The sequence below is a fragment of the Halichoerus grypus genome, chromosome 6 (genome assembly GCF_964656455.1).
Source record: "Halichoerus grypus chromosome 6, mHalGry1.hap1.1, whole genome shotgun sequence".
Classification (NCBI taxonomy): Eukaryota; Metazoa; Chordata; class Mammalia; order Carnivora; family Phocidae; genus Halichoerus; species Halichoerus grypus.
Genome location: NC_135717.1, coordinates 64,572,847 through 64,593,257, shown reverse-complemented (window position 1 = coordinate 64,593,257; position 20,411 = coordinate 64,572,847). Strand labels below are relative to the sequence as shown.

Genomic DNA, 20,411 nt, shown 5'->3' with positions numbered 1-20,411 from the left:
AAAAGGTTACTCATTGATGTTTTAAAGGTCCTATATGAATATAGACCTCTAGTTAATAAAAGACATCTTTTATCAATATGCTTATATTTCCCAAATCTTTTACTTCCTATAAGTAGATTAAATTGAACATATTAATTCATAAATGAAGCTATTCAAGCCAGCATCATTTAATTAGCTTCTGAAAATGACAAGAATAAACCAACATAACAATATTTAGGGTCATACAGCTGGAGTCCTACAGGAAGCTAGATAGGGCAGTATGAAGTCATTAGAAGGGTCAGGGTGGGGAGGAATGAGCAGAGGGAATTGTCTTATCCTCTAGTTAGTCAGAGATTTTATAATCAAAAAGTAATTCATTGGAGCTTAGGAGATTCTGTTTTCATGGTTTCTGGGGAGCCATCCATAAGGACTGGCTGTATGCAAAGTCCCATAAGACTCAGGCTCAGGCAGCTCCGGACAGATTATGAGTATGCCAACAAAGGGGAGATGAGTACAGGAAGGAGAAGTGACAGGGCACAATATGCTTATTTCTCAGGTTTCAAGGGCGTCTCTTCTTCTAGGTCCTTCCAAGCGTATGAATGATCAGAATGACAGAAATGTAGAGCCTGCAAAACTAAGGTGTGTAACTACACACTTTCTGAAAGTTAATTAGAATCAGGATAGCACACAAATAGTTCTGTGCATTAGCATGAGTCGTTATGGTATACTATAACCTACTTGCTACTTCTTGACAAAGATTCTCTCCGTAATCAAACTTTAGCCAGCCTCCTCTGAGTCTTCTGCTCGACTGGGCCCAAGCTTTGGACTTCCCTTGTCTTTGCATTGCCCAATTGTAGCAAAAATCTTACTAAGTCAGCTTAGTGAGAATCTCCCACCTTTGATATCTGAGACCACATCCGCCTGCCTTTCTCAAGACTCCTGTCAAGTTGGTTTAGCCAGAAATTCTCCTTGCCTCTGATGCTTTCTCTTAGTAGTATTTCATCCACTGAACCACATCCTGCTCCTTAACTATAAATCCCCACATTTCCTTTATGTATTCTGAGTTGAACCCAATCTCTCTCCCTAGCTGTAAAACCCATGTTGTTGTGCCCCTGAATAAAGTCTGTCTTACCATTGTTTAACAAGTGTCAGAATAATTTTTTTTTTCATTAACAATGTCGGAATAGCACCCTGACAGGGAAAGAGAGCTTCCTCAGAAGCTTATGAATGAGTCTCTTTTCTCTGGGACAATATGGTTCTTAAGAAATGTCACTATGAGTAATTCTTCACTTGAAGGTATTCTACATCCAGATCAGCAGCCAGAAAAGATGATCCATCACAGTGAGCTCAGCAGAAAGGAGGACCGGAAATCCCCATCATTACCAGCATCCATATGGCAAACTCTTCCTATTTCCTAGTCAAAACGTAATGTCCATGGCTACATGGTCAAAGGAAGTGTTCTCGATATGTTATTTTGGCTGAGGTGGGCAACTGACTAAAACTGTTTTGAAACTGTTCCATGTTCAAACCCCTATGGGCCATGATTTGGGACCTTAAACAACATTAATCTGTGAGCTGGGGTAAATGCAAGATTTTTAGAAGAATCTGTGTACGCCCACAGGCATTTTGCTCAGCCACCTAAGAACAAAGGTTGTTATTTTTTTATTATTATTTTTTTTGGCTTTCATAAATGAGGGCTAACCAACACCTTGCTAAGGCAGATGGTTCTGCAGCTAATAGACAGTCTAATTTGCCTGAGTCTCTATCTCAAATTGCCTTCCAGCCAGTGGTTATCATAAGTTAAGCTAAAGAAGGCAACCTTCATTTTGTTATGAGTTCTTGGCTTCTCCAGACAGTCCTAACTTGCTTTTCTTTTATTCTTTCAAAAATTTAAGGTATCTTACTGTATTTTATGTATCCTTATAAAGAATACATAAAATAAATAAATATAGGTAACTTCCAGTCACTTTTTAAAATTTAGGAGGAAACAACCAAAAAAATAAAATAAAACACAAAACCTTCCCACAAAGTGTAAATATTTGGTGTTAATGAGCACAGTAGAGAAAACTGCTATGTATTGTGTTGTATCTAGAGCAAGGCATACTGAATAATGTATGAAATGAAAATCCCTAGTCCAGAGCCAGAAGAAGGCTTTTTCACAGCTTGCTTAAATATTCATTTAAAATATAGTACAAAAAAGTCTTTTGTTTTTTTCTTGATTAGCCTTGGAAAAAGGAAAAAGGCAATTTGTTTTCAGAAACCATATTACAGGGAATAGGAAAATGTTCTTTTAGCATTAAGTTTCTTAATCTCTCTCCACCCCCTTTCATTTAAAACATTTCCTCATTTTGCCTCCTGAAAATATACTGGGCTTTTCTGAACCTTGAGATATTGCCTTACCAATTTTCTTAAAACAAACAAACCTAGCTTAGCAAGTATTCTGTGGGCCCACACAACCACACAAAGAACTAGATGTTCTTTTAGATCTGTCCTGTATCATTCATGTCCCAAGTCAAACTTCTGTATGGTTACTGAAGCAAACTCTTTACAAATAAACTTCATTTTTCCTACTTCAGCTCTATTTTCTCTTTGATCCATATTAAGAGAGCTAAAACCTGTACCATTCTTCCTTCTTTCTCCAAAAAGGAAAAACAGTTTCAGGTTCAAATAAATTGCAGTGCATGAATGGCCTGCCAATGAGGTGGGGCAGTGGGACTGGCTTGCCCTAGGGTATAGGTAACAAAGGGACCCATTTGCCTGTAGAGAACTTAGGGCAATAATAAAGACTACTAAAAGTTGGTCTGCTTTTTATCACCATCCTGTGATAGTGATTCTAAACGTCAGTGATAAAAGACTCCTCTGTGAAGAGGCAAACCACTCTCACCCTGCCCCCAACTTGTTACACCCCTATATTGCACTGTTAATAAACAAAAGACTCTTTTGCAATTTTCCTTTGGATTGGCATGGTAGTCTCTGACTGTATAATTCTCAAATACAGGGAGAGACCACTAAATTAAAAAGTGGAAGATTTGGTAAAAGTGAATGAAACCTTTAAGATCCCTCCCAGGCTAATAGTATCATTTCTGTGACAGCGTGAGATCCTGTTCCTTTTTCATATTTGTGCCAAGTTTTCAGGGCTACTGGAATTCTGTATACACTACCATCAATCAGTGAGAAACCAGGAGATGGAGAAAGAAATGTTCCATAATTTTACTAAGCCTTGAGGGAAGTAACGGAAATAAAACAAAAACTCAGGTCTTTCTTGCTGTCCTATTCTCAAGGGACGTTAACAGTCACTTTATGTATCTGTACTGATAATTTCCTTAGAATTTTCTGCCTAGAGAGGTAGGATTTACTTTTTGAAAAAAATCTGGAGATAAAAAAATGAAGTTTCTATGAAAATGATATATGGCATTCACCATGATATCTTGATCCCTCAATCTATCTTGGGTCAGGCCTAGTTCCATGCCTTTCTCCATATTTTTCCAATGAATTTCCTTATTGCTTAATTCAGCCATAGTAACCCCATTCCCTTGATATATTTACACATATTCCAGTCATGTTTAGCCTTTACAACAACTTTACAGGTGAGGTGAGAAAACTGATTTTCAGATGTTAAAATAATTTATTCTTGGTTGTATAAATAGTTAATGGCAGAACTGAAATTTGAATTTGGATTTGTTAGGATTTATGCCTTTCCTCTTTTTTAATTTTTTTAAAGGTTGTTTTTTATTTACTTATTTGAGAGAGAGAGAGAGAGACAGTAAGCAAGAGCACACAAGCTCAGGGAGAAGGAGAGGGAGAAGCAGAATACCTGTTGAGGAAGGAGCCCAACACAGGGCTTGATTCCAGGACCCTGAGATCATGACCTGAGCCGTAGGCAGATGCTCAATCAACCGAGCCACTCAGGTGCCCCTTTATGTCTTTCCTCTTTATCATGTTACTACCAAATCTTAGAAGTCCACATGTTACTTGAATCTAAAAGATACCAACCAAAGACACCCATGGCAGCTGCATTCACCATAACCATCCACCCATTCATTCACTTAACAAATACCTAAATATATAAATACAGGCACATGCACAACTAAGAATGGGGAACAAGAAACTGGTTCAGCCAGTCACTTCCAGTGGGTTATTCACATTCCTCTGGGATGCTAATTGTTCAGTTTTATAGACTGAAACAATATTGGAATCGGTTAAATTTAAGCAATATGAAAAAACAAAATATAATATAAAGCCATATGGTTCAGACAGGATAAGAAAAATTCAGCTCATTAAGTTAGAAACAGTTTCTACTTGATTTAAACCTTCAGTGGTAACTCTTTACTACATTGACTTCTAAAGACATAGAAAGTCCAGTCTTTGAAATAAACTAAAGAATGATGGACTAGTTTCTCAAATTCCAATCATTTGCATACCACAGTCAAGATTTCTGCCTATGTCTGTGTACTAGCTATATGTTCTTTAAATCAATTTCTATTTAAAATATTTTAAAGGAAACTTTATATTGCTACTTTAAATGAAAAACTGATAATACAGAAATGGAAAGTAACTATAGAAATACAGTGAGATGGTCATTAAGTTATATCAAGGTAGCATTGCAATGGAAAGCTCTAGCCTGAAGCTTGATCTGCTCTTTGTTGCAAGGGGAGATTAGCAAGTGTTTGGCAGGTGTTAGAGACCTACTAGTTCCACACTAATTTTTCTCTTGGAATTAATCAGGATGGAAAGAGCTTCTGAATGGAAGTAATTTTCTCATGACATGATTCAGTGCTATTTAATACTGTGTTTGCATCCCACCAAACAGCTTCTTGCAGACCACAGAGTTATATGTTCTAGAAATGTGGGGACATCCAGTGAGTCAGGGGACTGTGAATGCATTATGTGTGGAGAGAACTGTTGGAAACAGCTTCTAAGTCTGTATCTGACATTTTTATTCATTCAATCATCAACTAATATGTACTAAACACCTACCATGTATCAGTCATTGTGCTAAGGGCTGGGGATTCAATGGTAAGACCCTCACTTCAAAGAGAAAGTAAATTAGGTAAAAAAAGAAGAAGATAATTAAATAAACAAACTGTGTTATGTAATAGAGGACCCAAGAGATGCTAAGTGCTAGACTCATAGGGAGAGGGACCATTTTTTAAATCTCAAGAGGTCACCCATTCTCTCAGGGATTCTAGAAGGCTTATTGTCTGTTATAGGCTGCCAGTGATTACTCATTTCCTTTGGTGAGCATCAGTTGAAAATAGCTATTGTATAAGGAATGGAAACGGGAAGATACTTGAAGACTACAAGGACATAATAGCAAAGTGTGCTGTGATGTGGAAAGAATAAAATGAATGTCAGAAAGAACATTAGAGATTGGTCTAATCTTTTCCTTTTACAGGATATAGAAGCCTATGATTTCCTAGAGTTAGAGGCTGAAATGAGATTTAAGTTGGATCTCCTGACATCCAGTCCAATGTTCTTTGTACTATAGGACATATGTAAGAAAGGAATCTTGAGAGGTAAGGATATTTATGTTTATTCCAAAAAGATACTCTGGAGCATTCCCAGTAAGTAAGTACCAATGAAACAAAACAAACAGAACAAGAACCCCAAAAAAGAAATCAAGATTCTTGTGTAGTAGACAGTAAAATGATCACATTTTAAGAAAGATTGAAAGGGGAATATTTAAGGACAAATATAACACATATTATGGCTCTAAGATAAACTGTTATCTGAGCCATATTAAAATACTTTTATTGAGAAACACTTATGATCATATTAGCATGAGAATATGAATGGCTTACTATGTTTAAAAACAACTTTAAAGCTAATCAGCATAAAGGGTTTCCTCTATAGAGCTGCAGTTTTATCATGAGGGAGAAATTACATTCTCTCTCCAGTGGTCTTTGGCATCACTGCATTGAGAGAGCTTTGGAAAGAGGAGGCAAAGGAAAGCCCTTTGTGGATAGGTAATGTACTATATGCCTTTTTGTTCCACATACTTATCATATACATTAAGAAAAGTAGGTGGTTTTGAAAGTATAAGAGCATTTACCCCATTATCTAATTTACAAGGCTGATAATCACTAGAGCACACTGGTTAAGGAGAAAAGTCAAGAACACTATTTTTTTGAACTTCACCCATTGACTATCAGCAGGATTACCCTGGGGCATGTAATTCATGAATGAAGAACAGTAGTCTCTGTCAAGTCAGCGGACTGCTGAATTCTACTATATAAGGATTCTTTGGGAGCTCTGGACCTGGATCTTTAGCTGTATCATCTTTGTATTCTTTCCTGTTCTTAGCTAGTAAATACTCTCTTGAATTCATTCTAAACTATCTTTTTATTCAGAATTAAATTTTCCATACCCAATGGCACATTTTATTGAAATATGTTGTTCAAATTCAGTTGTATTAAAGATTTTCCTAGAGAATCCTAATGATATTGCCTTGAAAATGAAAAAAAAAGTGTACTGTCTTGCTGTCTAAATTCTTGAAATTAAACCATTTAAGTGGCTGACCCAGCTTGCAATTACATGCTAAGACAAACACTTTGATCCTCTCATGGGAATGAAAACTAGTGAAATACAATATACCTGTGAAGCTTGAGAGTGACAGTTCCATAAACAGTAGCAAAACCGAGAAGACGGACCCATCTGAGGAGAATACAGCGAAATGTGCTTGGCTCAAAGTACAAAATAACAACCTGTGGGATGAGAACAGAAAGAAAGAGACCTTCAGGATCAACTGATGACCCACAGACTAAAATTGATATTTCACATATGAATTTTGACATAAGCACACATCCTTTTAAATAACACTTTAAAATATTATTTTCATCATTCATGGTCCAAATCAAAAGACTACAGTCTTCCTATTGCTTTCAAATCAAACCTAAGTTCTTTAATTCTGATTCTCAGGAGTTTCTATCAATTGTCTCTAAGCCTTTGGCACATTCAAACTTAACTCTCTTTATTTCCCCAGATGGGCCAGCCAGGCTGTCTTCCATTCCACTGGAGCTTCGCTGATTCCCACCTCCATACTTCCAGCAGTACTTTTCCCCTGTCTGAACCAGCCCTGAGAGGATTATCCTGTATCGTACTCCCCAGTCAACCTACCACTTAGTACCTGGCTCAATCGCCTCACTAACTCTTCTCACTCCAGAGTTCTCACTGAGCAAATATTAATTAAACATTTACCATGAGCCAGATACTATACTAGATGCTGTAGATACAAGGCCAATAAGAAAGAGAAGAGAGACCTGTAAACGAGGAATTGCATTAAAGTAGCAAAGGTGCTGTGATAAACATCTGGCAGGTTTGTTGGGACACAAGGAACAAGTGGTCAATTCTGGGCGGGGGTGGGGGCAGTCAAAAGGCATGTGCAAGGCAATGTATGTGTTACCTTTCATATGCTACTGGTGGTTTTGAGCAAGCCCTCATAGAACAGGAATAGGTTTGGCCCTGCTCAAGAAATCTAAAGAATAAGTGTTGTTGAAGAATGTAAACTTTTACTCTTATGCTGGAGTGGCAGGCCTGAACTGATTTTTCTGAAAAGAAGGTCATCATAACAGAAAAATATACTCACTCCTAAAACTCTGAGTGTTATTTTAGGTTTTTTTTTTTTTTAATCCCAAAGATACAGATATTGGGAAACATAAAGCATGGCTGGGTGACATGGGGTGGGTGCTGACATTTTCTTGCTGATATCTTACCAGTGGGGCCCTACTCTCCAACAGCGCCAGGAACGACATTACCGACAACTCTCTGATGGTATTTCTCAAATAGTTCTACCTTATAAAGATATTAAACTAGGTACTTTCAATACCATTAGAATTAAATTCTCAAGGAGTGGAAATAAGGCTGGTATTAAGAAGAAATCAAAGGAAGGTAAAAATAGGTGTGGCCAGGAGATAATGTTGCTTTATGTATATGTAGTATTTGTCCTTAATTTTCTAATTCATTAGGTCTATGCTGAAAGATGCAGATAAAGATGTGATTTTAAAATTCATTCTACCAGGAAAGTGCTTGGAGTTATCCAAGAATTGATACAAAAACATTTCCTTTATTTGCTATTTTCACAAAATAAGTTAAATTCTGTAAATGTGTGTTCTAGGTTTTAGTTCATATATTTTATTTATTTATTTATTTATTTTAAAGATTTTATTTATTTATTTTGACAGAGAGAGACAGCGAGAGAGGGAACACAAGCAGGGGGAGTGGGAGAGGGAGAAGCAGGCTTCCCACTGAGCAGAGAGCCCAACGTGGGGCTCGATCCCAGAACCCCGGGATCATGACCTGAGCCGAAGGCAGACACTAAACGATTGAGCCACCTAGGCACCCCTAGCTCATATATTTTAGAAACAGTCCCTTTACACAAGAGTCCAGCAGTAATTATAAGTTCTGCAAAATAAGCTGTATTGTTTAGTAAGGAATCTGAGCTGAAGGAAGAAGGGAAAATTTAGGGGAAAAAAAACAAATGGAGAAAACTTGGTAGAAGATTAAGAGGTTAGGGGATATGTGTTCCTTCTCATGGCAGAAAGAAATGACAGATTAGAAACTAGTGAGAGAGAGACCTAAAGTCTAGAATATACAAAAATCTCAAATATTTCCACTAGAAATGACTTTAGAGTTTATTCTAGCACAGTGGATTCCTGGAATCTACAAAATCCTGTGACTTACTACAAGGTTTTCCATTGCACACCGAACAATGATTAAGGGCATGAGTAAGCAAAGGTGAAGAATGTAAGACAGAAGTCTGAATATTTGGAGGAAAGAACTGCTCTTGAATTGTTCAGGAACTACTGTTATAGCTTCAAACTTTTATTTCACAAATGAAGAATTTGAGGGCTTGTTACTGTAAATGAGTCGGTCAGAAATAAATGTTATCTTCAAAATAAACTATGTGAAAAGTCCAATTAGGATTCACTAATCATTGTGATTCTGATTCACTCATTCACTATTTATTTAGTCTGCAATTTAGAAGCCATTATAATAAATCAGATGTGGATTAGGTCCTCAAGTTATAGTTTAGAAGTGAGGATGCTCCATGTACATGATAAAAATAATGGCATGATCATACCAAATATTTATATAGTACTATTGCTAGACACAAAATTAAGCATTTTTACAGTATTTACTTATTTAATCCCCACAATACCTTATACAGTAGGACTGTTTATTTTGCAACGGAGGAATGACACACAGAGAATTTAGGAGATGTGCTCAGCATCACACAGCCAGGAAATGTCAGGGCTAGGATCTGAATCCAGGCAGTTGAGTTCCCGAGTTCATGTCTTGCCTCTCTAAATAGTTCTACCACATGGGGGAGGTGACAAATGCTATCATACTGTGAACTGAATCATACTGAGGATTCAGAGAAAAGAGGAATTACTCTCAGTGGAAACAAGCGAAGTTATCGTAGGAGGGTTCACATCTGAGTAAGGACCTGGAGGAGGACAGGGTTTAAGTATGTAAGCAAACAGGAAGGGGGGAGGGAGCCCAGGACAAAGGCTTGGTTGTGGGAAAGCTTCAAGAGTGTGGAGTGCATGGTTATGGACAGGAAGACATAAAGGGGAGTACTAAAAACCAAGCTTTAAAGACTTTATTTATTTATTTATCAGAGAGAGACACAGCAAGAGAGAGAACACAAGCAGGGGCAGAGGGAGAGGAAGAAGAAGACTTCTGGCCGAGCAGGAAGCCTGATGTGGGGCTCGATCCCAGGACCCTGGGATCATGACCTGAGCCGATGGCAGACGCTTAACGACTGAGCCACCCAAGCTTTAAAACAGATGTGGGACCAGTTCATTGTAAGCTTTAAATAAAAGGGTGAGGAATTCAGATTTTATTCCATGACCAAATATATCATTAAACTTCTTTAAATTGAGATCAGAAGTGTGTTCCTGGGAGTTAATCTGGCAGCATCACACGAGATGACTGGATGCTATGGAAGGGGAAGATACTGAAGGTAAGAAGGCCAGTTAGGAGAAATCACAACAAAACAAAACGAATTCATCATCTTCCTCACCGAACCTTTTCCTTTTCTTACATCTTATTTTAGCATCCTCCTTTACTCTAGTCCCCAAATGCTTCTGCTTCCTTAACTCTCCTGTGTAGAACCTTTCAGTGGCTTCCAGGGTTCTTATGAAAAAGTCTAAATTATTATTTTTTTAAAAGACCATTTATTTGAGAGAGAGAGGGAGAGAACGTGCATACGTGTGCACAGGGGGTGGAGCAGGGAGGAAGGAGAGGGAGAGAGAGAATCCCAAGCAGACTCCACACTGAGTGCAGAGCCCAATTTGGGGCCTGATCTCATGGCCCAGAGATCATGACCTCAACCAAAATCAAGAGTCAGATGCTTAACCAACTGAGCCACCCAGGTGCCCCAAAAGTCTAAATTATTTAGGATGATAGATACCAGCTTACTTCTATTACATCATTACTTTCCACCTACTCACACCTTCTGATTCTTGCATATGCTGTCCCTTCTGAGTGGATGTTCCTCATACAATCCAACTGTCTCACCTGTACCTGGCTTACTCCTATTCACCTTTCAGGCTTCAGTCTAAATCACTCCTCCTCTAGGAAGAGGAGGCCTTCCCTGTGGCTTAGCACACCGTCCCTACTTGATCACAGCACCGGATCCACAGCACTGCATTCGATTTGTAAGCTTTGTGACAACCATGTTTATCATGTTCAGTTCTGTAATACTGGCACTAACTAACTAAAGTCCAGGCACACAAAAGTGCTCATAAATATGTGTTGAATGAAAGAAAAAATACAGCTGTAGGAAAATGGTAAAGAAGGACATAACTACTGTAGTGAGAATGGGAATTCAGGCATTCATGAGCACAGAGGAAAGAACATGCCGAATCAAGAAGATTGGGCAGGCAGCTGATTATTTGTTGAGGCAAAAGCGAATAAAGTGTCAAAAATAATGTGAAGATTTTAAGCCTGGGTGACTGGAAGGATGGCTGTGTTTAGAAAGAAACAGATAAAATAAAAAAGATGCATCAGTCTAAGTATAACTATGCTAGCTCTACTTAGAAACCTCCTCACCCCACTTCATCCTTTATGTCTCAGCTCAGAGTTGGCACTCCCCAGGTTTCCATCTTATCTGCACACTCTTTACTTATATTGAATTCTGAGCTTTCCTTCATCACACTTAACAACTCTATTTTGATATAATTGTTTCTGTAATTCATTTGTTAAATTTGTAAAATAATAAATTTGTTAAATATGTCTACTAGTTAGTTTGTAAGTTGCATGAGGGCAGGGGTTGTAACTATCTTACTCATGATTGCATACCCATTCCCTAGTATTGTACCTGCCAACAGTAGGTAACCAATCATAGGTAACCAAGGAAAGAAATTTAAAGAAAGGAAGGGAAAGAGGGAAGGAGAGGGGAAGGAAGGAGGGAGAAAAGATGGTTAAGTTTATTTTTTGATATATTGAGTGTAAGTTGTCTATACAACATCTAACCCAGATCTAGCTTTTTAGTAGTTAATATACTCCGTAATGAGAAAGGGGGAGAAAAAAGATAAGGAAGTTTCAGTATTTTTCAAATCTCAATATTTCAACTTTTCTTGTTAAATATAATGTATATAAACGTATAGATTACAAATTATTGTAAATATCCCTTCCCAAATTCCAAGTTAATGACAAGTTTTATAACAAACCTTCATAAAAGAAGAAATGGAGAAAACCTAAGCCATTGGGCCAAAGAATTTATGAACGATGATGATAATACAAATAGCTGCCATTTTATGTAGCATTCATAATAGCTGCCTGTGCATGCGCCCCCCCCCAAATGATCACTGTGATAGACATCTTCCTTACATTTAGGGTCTAGGTATACTTTATTATTCCCATTTTAAAGATAAAGAGACTGAACTTTAATGGGGTTACCTAATTTGCCCTGGTTATAAAAGATTGTTTTTCAACCAGAACCCATAAAAAGTTCCTCTACTAGAATAACTGCCTCAGGTATATTTTCAAAGTACATATTTCAAGAGAAAACTTTCCCCGTTCTCTTTTCAATACTAGCGGCTAATGATAAGGCATAAAGATATTTAGTGTGTGAGAAGCAGGACATAAGTGTACCACGTCTGTCACTGAGTACCCTAAGGACCCAAGAGCATGCATAATTGCTGGATGCATGAGCACAGGGTATAGATTGTAAGCAGGTTTAGGAGGGTAGGGTGAGAGAAAGAAAGACCCTCTGTATATTTTAAGGACTTGGTTCTTCAACACTGGAAGTTTTTTCAGATGCTTACAAAATTCAATCAGCTGATCTTAGTGGTGGGATACTCTAGGCATTGTGTTTTTAAAGAGCACTGCTGTTTTGGAAATGGCCTTCCAAGCATTCCCCTCGTTATAAACAAATCTGCACAGATTATACACCCATTTCAGCAAATATGAATTTTTTTTCAGTTAGTTTTGAAGTCAGCTTGATTGCCTATACTCTTTGGATACTGAACACAGCTAATGGGGAAGAAAAGAGAACCACAAGAGAAAAGAATATTAGGCTTTCCAAATATGCACAAAATAGAAGAACATTTTTAAATAGAATAACTTTCTTTTGTAAATACAGACACAACACCAGAGATAGAAAATTAACCTCTGCTGTGTCGGCTCAGGAGATGCAAGGCCCAGTGCCTTCAGAAGAGGAATGCTGGAAAGGTAAAATGGTCAGAAGCTAGCACAGTCCAATGCTCTTCCCAGAGCTCTGAGAAGAAAGGTGTGAAGCTCTGGCTTTAGGCCTGATATTTTAAGGATCTGAGCAACAGTTTCCTGATAGTGTGGGACCCAGCAGTTCTACTTTCTTAACTTACTCATCGAGTGTTATTTGCTTTAGTTCAGTGAAATTGGTTGTGAATTAAACCACTTGTATAGGTGAGTGAGGTGCAACATGCTTTAGTGTTTATGTTAGTGGGTGTGTAGGAACAGTTTTATTTACAGAAAAAGATTACTGGGTAATGGGAGCACCGTGACAGATGCCCGTGACAAGACTTCTGTTGATGAAGTTGTCTTTTGATAAGGATGTGAAGGACTTCTAAAGCTTTAAGGACTCTCTCTGCCACATCTACAATTTCCTTCTTCATCGTACAAGGAAGAGTCTCACTAGTTCAATATTTTCCAGGGCCACTTAACCCCTTCTCCAGTTTACCGTGCTCCCAACAATCCTTACTGAACAAGTGAAGAATAAAGCTGGTATCTTGTTTGGAGGACAGTCCACAAAGGTAACGCTTGGAAATATCTAATATTAAAACCTACTACTTAATCCAACCAGGTTTGCTATCTCTTGAAGTAGGAGGCTGGAAATGAATCATGTAGGTGGAACTATGTATATTAAAGGACACTTATACAGGATCTGCTTGATAAAATAAGCAGATTTGAAGTTCCATGATTGTGTTCTAAATTTATTTTTTCTATATTTGGGAAGAAATATGATTCTGTACACAGGAAATATTTAGGATGAAAATGTGTGTCCTGTAAATGTTTAAATATCTAAAGTTGGATCCAAATGACAAAAAATAAAAACTACTTAATACAACTTTACACCCATGCAATTACCATACAAATTAAAGGGAATATGATTGTGATTATGTCTTTACAGAACCATGGTCTAGAACTTATCACCTTGCACTTGGCGCCTATTACTCAAAGCAACAAAAGAGGGATAAATTAATAGACTAAAATATAAAATGGGCATACATAACTTTTATATATTTATAATATATAAGTAACATATTGGGGTTACTGTGACAGCAGATGAGATATGCCTGACATAGCTCCTCTAAAATCCTGAAAAGATAAAAAGAATTTAAAAGGGTCACAGCTCTAAAAACTAAAGGCAAAGATGACAAGATGCCAAAGTCTCACTGGTGATTCTACTCACTGCCTGGTAGATGGTATCGAATTAACAAGCACCTTTTAAATAAAACATCACATGCCTCATTCTCTGAACCAGAATAAGATCTGAAAGCCCAAAGATAACAGGGAAAGATTTGCATTCCTACTCCTTGTCAGAGTCTAATTCTGAGACCCATAGGCTTTTACTAAATGAAACAAGCACACTGAAAAATCTTCGGTCATGCCCTAACTGTGCAGAGACTATTTCAGCCTCCAGCCAGTCCTGGAGCCTTCTTGTCCATGACTACCTTTCTTGGTCAGCTCCCCCTCTTCATCCATTCAGGGATTAGGACTCCCAGGATGCAGCATTCAGAAATGCGATACTTAGCTGCCTACAGGCCTACAGGAAAGCACAGCAAGGTGGAGGGAAGAGCAGTATGCTGCTCCCTGGTCTGTTTTCCTCTCTCTCCACAAGAAAAGGCCCTTTGTAGAAATACCCCATCCCAACAAACATAATAAATATAGAAACAAATGTCTATTTTTGTCTAAAACTTTTACAACCTCAGCTCATGTGTTCAGAAGGAATAATTTTTTGGTAAAGAGTAAATTATGGTGCATGACTTAGGATAGAAGATTATACCATCCTAACAGTCATGTTCTCAAAAATATTAATGAATATGGTAAAGTTCTTGGGATTTATGTTAGGTGAAAAAACAAGCAGCACATAAAATACAGAGAGAGCATACAGTGTGATATTGATTATGCTTAAAATTTATTTGTATATATGAATATATATGTACACACACATACACATACATAAACAATAACATATCTACTCACTGCTTATTACCCTTAATTTAACACTCGTAATTTGTTCCAGAAAGCAGATCATGAAGGGGCTACCCATAAAAGCCAATGGGAAAAATGTATTGTTTATTCCTATTAAGAAGTCCATCTCAAAATTATGTTTTCTATAATTATCAAAAAGGCAAAAACAAAGAAACAAAAAATCTAAAGCTATGGTTCTGCTTCCTCTTTTCTCTCTTGATGCTCTTATGAGTGAACTACATGTTCCTCTGAGAAAAACACACCAGTGAGCAGAGTGGTGAGATTATAACCAAAGTAATGCAGTTAAGATATTTTTGGCTTTGTTTTGTTACTATGAAATTTACACTCTTTGAAATGGTCATAAACTCTTTTTAGGGTTCAGTTCAAAATCTTACTGCAAATTTTTATTAAGCAAGGGTTGGTTTTTTTAAAAATTTTTTATTGTTATGTTAATCACCATACATTACATCATTAGTTTTAGATGTAGTGTTCCATGATTCATTGTTTGTGCATAACACCCAGTGCTCCATGCAGAACGTGCCCTCTTTAATACCCATCACCAGGCTAACCCATCCTCCCACCCCCCTCCCCTCTAGAACCCTCAGTTTGTTTTTCAGAGTTCATCGTCTCTCATGGTTGGTCTCCCCCTCCGATTTCCCCCCCTTCATTCTTCCCCTCCTGCTATCTTCTTCTTCTTTTTTCTTTTCTTAACATATATTGCATTATTTGTTTCAGAGGTACAGATCTGAGATGCAACAGTCTTGCACAATTCACAGCGCTTACCAGAGCACATACCCTCCCCAATGTCTATCACCCAGTCACCCCATCCCTCCCACCCCACCCCCCACTCCAGCAACCCTCAGTTTCCTGAGATTAAGAATTCCTCATATCAGTGAGGTCATATGATACATGTCTTTCTCTGTTTGACTTACTTCACTTAGCATAATACCCTCCAGTTCCATCCACATCATTGCAAATGGCAAGATCTCATTCCTTTTGATGGCTGCATAATATTCCATTGTATATATATATATATATATATATATATATATATATATACAATGGAATATTATATATATATATATACAATGGAATATTATATATACAATGGAATATATATATATATATACCACATCTTCTTTATCTATTCATCTGTCGGTGGACATCTTGGCTCTTTCCACAGTTTGGCTATTGTGGACATTGCTGCTATAAACATCGGGGTGCACATACCCCTTCGGATCCCTACATTTGTATCTTTGGGGTAAATACCCAGTAGTGCAATTGCTGGATCGTATGGTAGCTCTATTTTCAACTTTTTGAGGAACCTCCATACTGTTTTCCAGAGTGGCTGCACCAGCTTGCATTCCCACCAACAGTGTAGGAGGGTTCCCCTTTCTCCGCATCCCCGCCAACATCTGTCGTTTCCTGACTTGTTAATTTTAGCCATTCTGACTGGTGTGAGGTGGTATCTCATTGAGGTTTTGATTTGGATTTCCCTGATGCCGAGCGATGTTGAGCACTTTTTCATGTGTCTGTTGGCCATTTGGATGTCTTCTTTGGCAAAATGTCTGTTCATGTCTTCTGCCCATTTCTTGATTGGATTCTTTGTTCTTTGGGTGTTGAGATTGATAAGTTCTTTATAGATTTTGGATACTAGCCCTTTATGTGATATGTCATTTGCAAATATCTTCTCCCATTCTGTCGGTTGTCTTTTGGTTTGGTTGACTGTTTCTTTTGCTGTGCAAAAGCTTTTTATCTTGATGAAGTCCCAATAGTTCATTTTTGCCCTTGCTTCCCTTGCCTTTGGCGATGTTTCTAGGAAGAAGTTGCTGTGGCTGAGGTCGAAGAAGTTGCTGCCTGTGTTCTCCTTTAGGATTTGGATGGACTCCTGTCTCAATTTAGGTCTTTCAACCATTTGGAGTCTATTTTTGTGTGTGGTGTAAGGAAATGGTCCAGTTTCATTCTTCTGCATGTGGCTGTCCAATTTTCCCAACACCATTTGTTGAAGAGACTGTCTTTTTTCCATTGGACATTCTTTCCTGCTTTGTCAAAGATGAGTTGACCACAGAGTTGAGGGTCCATTTCTGGGCTCTCTATTCTGTTCCATTGATCTATGTGTCTGTTTTTGTGCCAGTACCATACGGTCTTGATGATGACAGCTTTGTAATAGAGCTGGAAGTCTGGAATTGTGATGCCGCCAGCTTTGCTTTTCTTTTTCAACATTCCTCTGGCTATTCGGGGTCTTTTCTGGTTCCATACAAATTTTAGGATTATTTGTTCCATTTCTTTGAAAAAAGTGGATGGTATTTTGATGGCGATTGCATTGAATGTGTAGGTTGCTCTAGGTAGCATTGACATCTTCACAATATTTGTTCTTCCAATCCATGAGCATGGAACGTTTTTCCATTTCTTTGTGTCTTCCTCAATTTCTTTCATGAGTATTTTATAGTTTTCTGAGTACAGATCCTTTGCCTCTTTGGTTAGATTTATTCCTAGGTATCTTATGGTTTTGGGGGCAATTGTAAATGGGATCGACTCCTTAATTTCTCTTTCTTCTGTCTTGTTGTTGGTGTATAGGAATGCCACTGACTTCTGTGCATTGATTTTATATCCTGCCACTTTACTGAATTCCTGTATGAGTTCTAGCAGTTTTGGGGTGGAGTCTTTTGGGTTTTCCACATAAAGTATCATATCATCTGCAAACAGTGAGAGTTTGACTTCTTCTTTGCCGATTTGGATGCCTTTGATTTCTTTTTGTTGTCTGATTGCTGTGGCTAGGACTTCTAATACTATGTTGAATAGCAGTGGTGATAGTGGACATCCCTGCCGCGTTCCTGACCTTAGGGGGAAAGCTCTCAGTTTTTCCCCATTGAGAATGATATTCACTGTAGGTTTTTCATAGATGGCTTTTATGATATTGAGGTATGTACCCTCTATCCCTATACTCTGAAGAGTTTTGATCAAGAAAGGATGCTGTACTTTGTCAAATGCTTTTTCTGCATCTATTGAGAGGATCATATGGTTCTTGTTCTTTCTTTTGTTAATGTATTGTAACACGTTGATTGATTTGCGGATGTTGAACCAACCTTGCAGCCCAGGGATAAATCCCACTTGGTCGTGGTGAATAATCTTTTTAATGTACTGTTGGATCCTATTGGCTAGTATTTTGGTGAGAATTTTTACATCCATGTTCATCAGGGATATTGGTCTGTAATTCTCCTTTTTGAGGGGGTCTTTGTCTGGTTTTGGGATCAAGATAATGCTGGCCTCATAAAATGAGTTTGGAAGTTTTCCTTCCATTTCTATTTTTTGGAACAGTTTCAGAAGAATGGGTATTAATTCTTCTTTAAATGTTTGGTAGAATTCCCCTGGGAAGCCATCTGGCCCTGGGCTTTTGTTCGTTGGGAGATTTTTGATGACTGCTTCAATTTCCTTAGTGGTTATAGGTCTGTTCAGGTTTTCTATTTCTTCCTGGTTCAGTTTTGGTAGTTGATACATCTCTAGGAATGCCTCCATTTCTTCCAGGTTATCTAATTTGCTGGCATATAGTTGCTCATAATATGTTCTTATAATTATTTGTATTTCTTTGGTGTTGGTTGTGATCTCTCCTCTTTCATTCATGATTTTGTTGATTTGGGTCATTTCTCTTTTCTTTTTGATAAGTCTGGCCAGGGGTTTTTCAATCTTGTTGATTCTTTCAAAGAACCAGCTCCTAGTTTCGTTGATCTGTTCTACTGTTCTTTTATTTTTTTTTTTTATTTTTATTTTTTTTTAAAGATTTTATTTATTTATTTGAGACAGAATGAGAGAGAGAGAGAGCACATGAGAGGGGGGAGGGTCAGAGGGAGAAGCAGGCTCTCCGCCGAGCAGGGAGCCCGATGCGGGACTCGATCCAGGGACTCCAGGATCATGACCTGAGCCGAAGGCAGTCGCTTAACCAACTGAGCCACCCAGGCGCCCTCTACTGTTCTTTTAGTTACTATTTCATTGATTTCTGCTCTGATCTTTATTATTTCTCTTCTCCTGCTGGGTTTAGGCTTTATTTGCTGTTCTTTCTCCAGCTCCTTTAGGTGTAGGGTTAGGTTGTGTATTTGAGACCTTCCTTGTTTCTTGAGAAAGGCTTGTATTGCTATATACTTTCCTCTTAGGACTGCCTTTGCTGCATCCCAAAGATTTTGAATAGTTGTGTTTTCATTTTCATTGGTTTCCATGAATTTTTTAAATTTTTCTTTCATTTCCTGGTTGACCCATTCATTCTTTAGTAGGATGCTCTTTAGCCTCCATGTATTTGAGTTCTTTCTGACTTTCCTCTTGTGATTGAGTTCTAGTTTCAAAGCATTGTGGTCTGAAAATAGGCAGGGAATGATCCTAATCTTTTGGTACCGGTTGAGATCTGATTTATGACCTAGGATGTGATCTATTCTGGAGAATGTTCCATGGGCACTAGAGAAGAATGTGTATTCCGCTGCTTTGGGATGGAATGTTCTGAATATGTCTGTGAAGTCCATTTGGTCCAGTGTGTCATTTAAAGTCTTTATTTCCTTGTTGATCTTTTGATTAGATGATCTATGCATTTCAGTGAGGGGGGTGTTAAAGTCCCCCACTATTATTGTATTGTTGTCAATGTGTTTTTTGCTTTTGTTATTAATTGCCTTGTATAATTGGCTGCTCCCATGTTAGGGGCATAGATATTTACAATTGTTAGATCTTCTTGTTGGATAGACCCTTTAAGTAGGATATAGTGTCCTTCCTCATCTCTTATTACAGTCTTTGGTTTAAAATCTAATTTGTCTGATATAAGGATTGCCACCCCAGCTTTCTTTTGGTGTCCATTAGCATGGTAAATGGTTTTCCACCCCCTCACTTTCAATCTGGGGGTGTCTTTGGGTCTAAAATGAGTCTCTTGCAGACAGCATATCGATGGGTCTTGTTTTTTAATCCAATCTGATAGCCTGTGTCTTTTGATTGGGGCATTTAGCCCATTTACATTCAGGGTAACTATTGAAAGATATGAATTTAGCGCCATTGTATTGCCTGTAAGGTGACTGTTACTGTATATTGTCTGAGTTCCTTTCTGGTCTATGTTGCTTTTAGGCTCTCTCTTTGCTTAGAGGACCCCTTTCAATATTTCTTGTAGAGCTGGTTTCGTGTTTGCAAATTCCTTTAGTTTTTGTTTGTCCTGGAAGCTTTTTATCTCTCCTTCTATTTTCAATGACAGCCTAGCTGGATATAGTATTCTTGGCTGCATATTCTTCTCATTTAGTGCTCTGAATATATCCTGCCAGTCCTTTCTGGCCTGCCAGGTCTCTGTGGATAGGTCTGTTGCCAATCTAATGTTTCTACCATTGTAGGTTACATATCTCTTCTCCCAAGCTGCTTTCAGGATTTTCTCTTTGTCTCTGAGACTCCTAAGTTTTACTATTAGATGTCGGGGTGTTGACCTATTTTTATTGATTTTGAGAGGGGTTCTCTGTGCTTTCTGGTTTTTTATGCCTGTTTCCTTCCCCAAATTAGGGAAGTTCTCTGCTATAATTTGCTCCAATATACCTTCTGCCCCTCTCTCTCTTTCTTCTTCTTCTGGGATCCCAATTATTCTAATGTTGTTTCATCTTATGGTATCGCTTATCTCTCGAATTCTGCCCTCGTGATCCAGTAATTGTTTATCTTTTTCTCAGCTTCTTTATATTCCATCATTTGGTCTTCTATCTCACTGATTCCCTCTTCTGCCTCATTTATCCTAGCAGTTAGCACCC

General features: G+C 38.0%; 1 protein-coding gene across 1 annotated transcript in view; it reads right to left on the bottom strand.

Moving 5' to 3' along the window:
* GPR158 (G protein-coupled receptor 158) overlaps positions 1-20,411 on the bottom strand; it is a 449,562-nt gene that overhangs the window by 55,226 nt on the left and 373,925 nt on the right. The window contains exon 6 of the mRNA XM_078075255.1: positions 6,574-6,683. Within this exon, the coding sequence (XP_077931381.1) occupies positions 6,574-6,683 (110 nt within the window). The remainder of the gene's footprint in view (positions 1-6,573; positions 6,684-20,411) is intronic.